Source organism: Penaeus monodon, chromosome 5, assembly GCF_015228065.2.
Source record: "Penaeus monodon isolate SGIC_2016 chromosome 5, NSTDA_Pmon_1, whole genome shotgun sequence".
Taxonomy (NCBI): Eukaryota; Metazoa; Arthropoda; class Malacostraca; order Decapoda; family Penaeidae; genus Penaeus; species Penaeus monodon.
Genome location: NC_051390.1, coordinates 6,101,528 through 6,104,027, shown reverse-complemented (window position 1 = coordinate 6,104,027; position 2,500 = coordinate 6,101,528). Strand labels below are relative to the sequence as shown.

Sequence of the window (2,500 nt, the reverse complement as noted above, 5' to 3'; positions counted from 1 at the left end):
ACACACACACACACACACACACACGAACGCATATACACCGAAATACACGTTGTACGTGTATGCTCATATGAAAATCTACGGCACACAACCCATATTTCACTACCGCCTCTCTCCCAGCTACGGAGTACGAAGGAGCCAGCCTGCCTCTCGCCAGGGTGAGCAGAATGGACATGGCTGCCTATCTTTGCATCGCTCGTAACGGCGTCCCTCCTATTGTCAGCAAGAGGATTCAAGTCAGTGTAAATTGTAAGTGTCAGCGTAGGGGGAGTGGCGTCAATTGTTCTCTACAATGGACCTCTGTTTTAATACTGATTGAAGTGTTTTGTTCAGTTTTTTCTTTCTTTTTGTCATTGAAAAAAAACTTAATGTGCCTCACTTCTTCGAATCCTTATCTTCGGATATCATTGAAATATTTTGAGGAATTTTGCATACCATACAACTCCATTAAGATTTTTTTTTTCTTTAATCGTTATATGTACGTAATCTAATAGCTGTTTAGCTTAAAATTTTCTTTTCACTACCCTTATTATCTTTTGTTTGTTAGTGTTTTACTTGAACAATACCTACATTAGTTCGTGTTCCACCCACAGTCCCGCCCATGATGAGCATCCCGCACCAGCTCGTGGGCGCCCCCTTGGGTTACAGCGTCACCCTGGAGTGCACCATCGAGGCTCATCCCCCCGCCCTCACCTACTGGACGAGGGGTCAGGATGTCATGCTACATCAGAGCAACAAGTACCATATTGACGAAAAGGTATGTGGTGTGTTTATACGCTTTGTCACAGTTCAGTAACCTAATATATTTGAGTTTGGAATGTTTACGTGTTGTATATACTGTTCATGTGGAGTGTAAAAGTTGAAATACGCTTTTATGGCTAGGTAACTTAATATTTGAGTCTGCATTGCATGCATTTTTCATGAGCGGACTTTCATGAGACTTAATACTTTATAGTTCACTGAATCGTTTTTCGCTATCGTATTACACATAGCAGATATGCTTTAAGCTTAGTTAAGCATGTTGGCAATAATCAAACGTACGCGACTCGACAATGAGCTCTACGCAACGGTATCAAATCTAATCCTGTTATAAGCCTACGGATCATACCCGCCCATTCTCATCCTTCGCGCTCCATCAACCCGTCACTCCAGACCTTCCTCGTCTCACACTCTACCCATCATCCTTTCACACTTGACATATCACCCATCACTTCTGTCCGTCACCATCCCCCTCTCCCTCTCCCTCCTCCTGTACTTCCTTTTGATATCTGCCTCCTTCTCCCTCGCTCTCCCTCATTCTCCCGTTCTGTTTCATTCTGCCCTCTCCCTCTTATTTACTCTCCTTACGTTATCCTCCCTTCTTCATAATCTTCTCTTTTCTTCTTTCCCTTCAATCTTCCTTCCTGTGTTTCATTATCCTCCTCTTCCTCCCCGTTTCTCTCTCCCTCCCTGTTTCCCTCTCCCTCTTTCTTCCTCTTTCTCCTCTTCCCTCCTTTCTCCTTCTCCTTGTTTCCATATAGCTCCCTCTCCTTCTTTCCCTTCTTGCCCCACCTTGCTTCCTTCTCCCTTTACTTTCTTCTCCCCCTCTATCTCTCTTTTCATAGCACTGCACGACTGCACCCCCTACCCCCCCCACTCACCCACACACAAAGACACATACATACACACACACACACACACACACACACACACACCCACACCACCCTCCGACCCCCTACCTGTATGCTGTATGCTGCTGACCCCCGCCTCCTACCAACAGCCCGGGGAAGTGTCATACCTCACGCACATGAAACTCACTATTAGCAACCTGAAGAAGAGCGACTTCGGTTCCTACAAGTGTGTGGCCAAGAACTCACGTGGAGAAACGGAGGGACTCATCAAGCTCTATGGTGAGTGCGAGGTTCTCCTGGAATTCATTACGACATGGAGGCAAATACAGTACACGTGCACGTTGTCGTATACACGAACGCTCCAGTACACGGATGTGCTATATGTATTCATAATTATACACGTCTGCTCATATATATGTACACTAAGTGCTCACGCGCGCACGCTCTCACTCTCTCTCTCTCTCTCTTTCTCTCTCTCTCTCTCTCTCTCTCTCACTCTCTCTCTCTCTCTCTCTCTCTCTCTCTCTCTCTCTCTCTCTCTCTCTCTCTGAATAGATCACTCCAGTGATTCATTCTCCTAAACGACCAATCCTTATGCAACCAAGAAACGAGACCCACAACACACACGCACACACACACACACATATGCAAACACACATCAGCTGGCAAGCGCACCTCCCTTAATACCGCCGCATCACGTTGGAAATAAGACCGTGTTCATGGCTCGGGGCATTCAGCCTTGTAATATTCCACATTATCATCACAGAAGATTGTCTCTTCGTTGTTGTCTTGTAATCAGCTTCCCGTTATGTGAGTCGTCAGCCCTGTTACCTTGGCTGTTACGAGGGTTGTCTCCGGGGTGATGTTAGGGCTGGGAGGGGGGTTAGGGGTAA

At 46.2% G+C, this 2,500-nt stretch overlaps 1 protein-coding gene across 1 annotated transcript in view; it reads left to right on the top strand.

Annotated features, from left to right (window-relative positions):
• LOC119573413 (lachesin-like) overlaps positions 1-2,500 on the top strand; it is a 134,545-nt gene that overhangs the window by 122,453 nt on the left and 9,592 nt on the right. Inside the window, exons 5-7 of the mRNA XM_037920645.1 lie at positions 118-246; positions 591-754; positions 1,757-1,953. Coding sequence (XP_037776573.1) covers positions 118-246; positions 591-754; positions 1,757-1,953 — 490 coding nt within the window. The remainder of the gene's footprint in view (positions 1-117; positions 247-590; positions 755-1,756; positions 1,954-2,500) is intronic.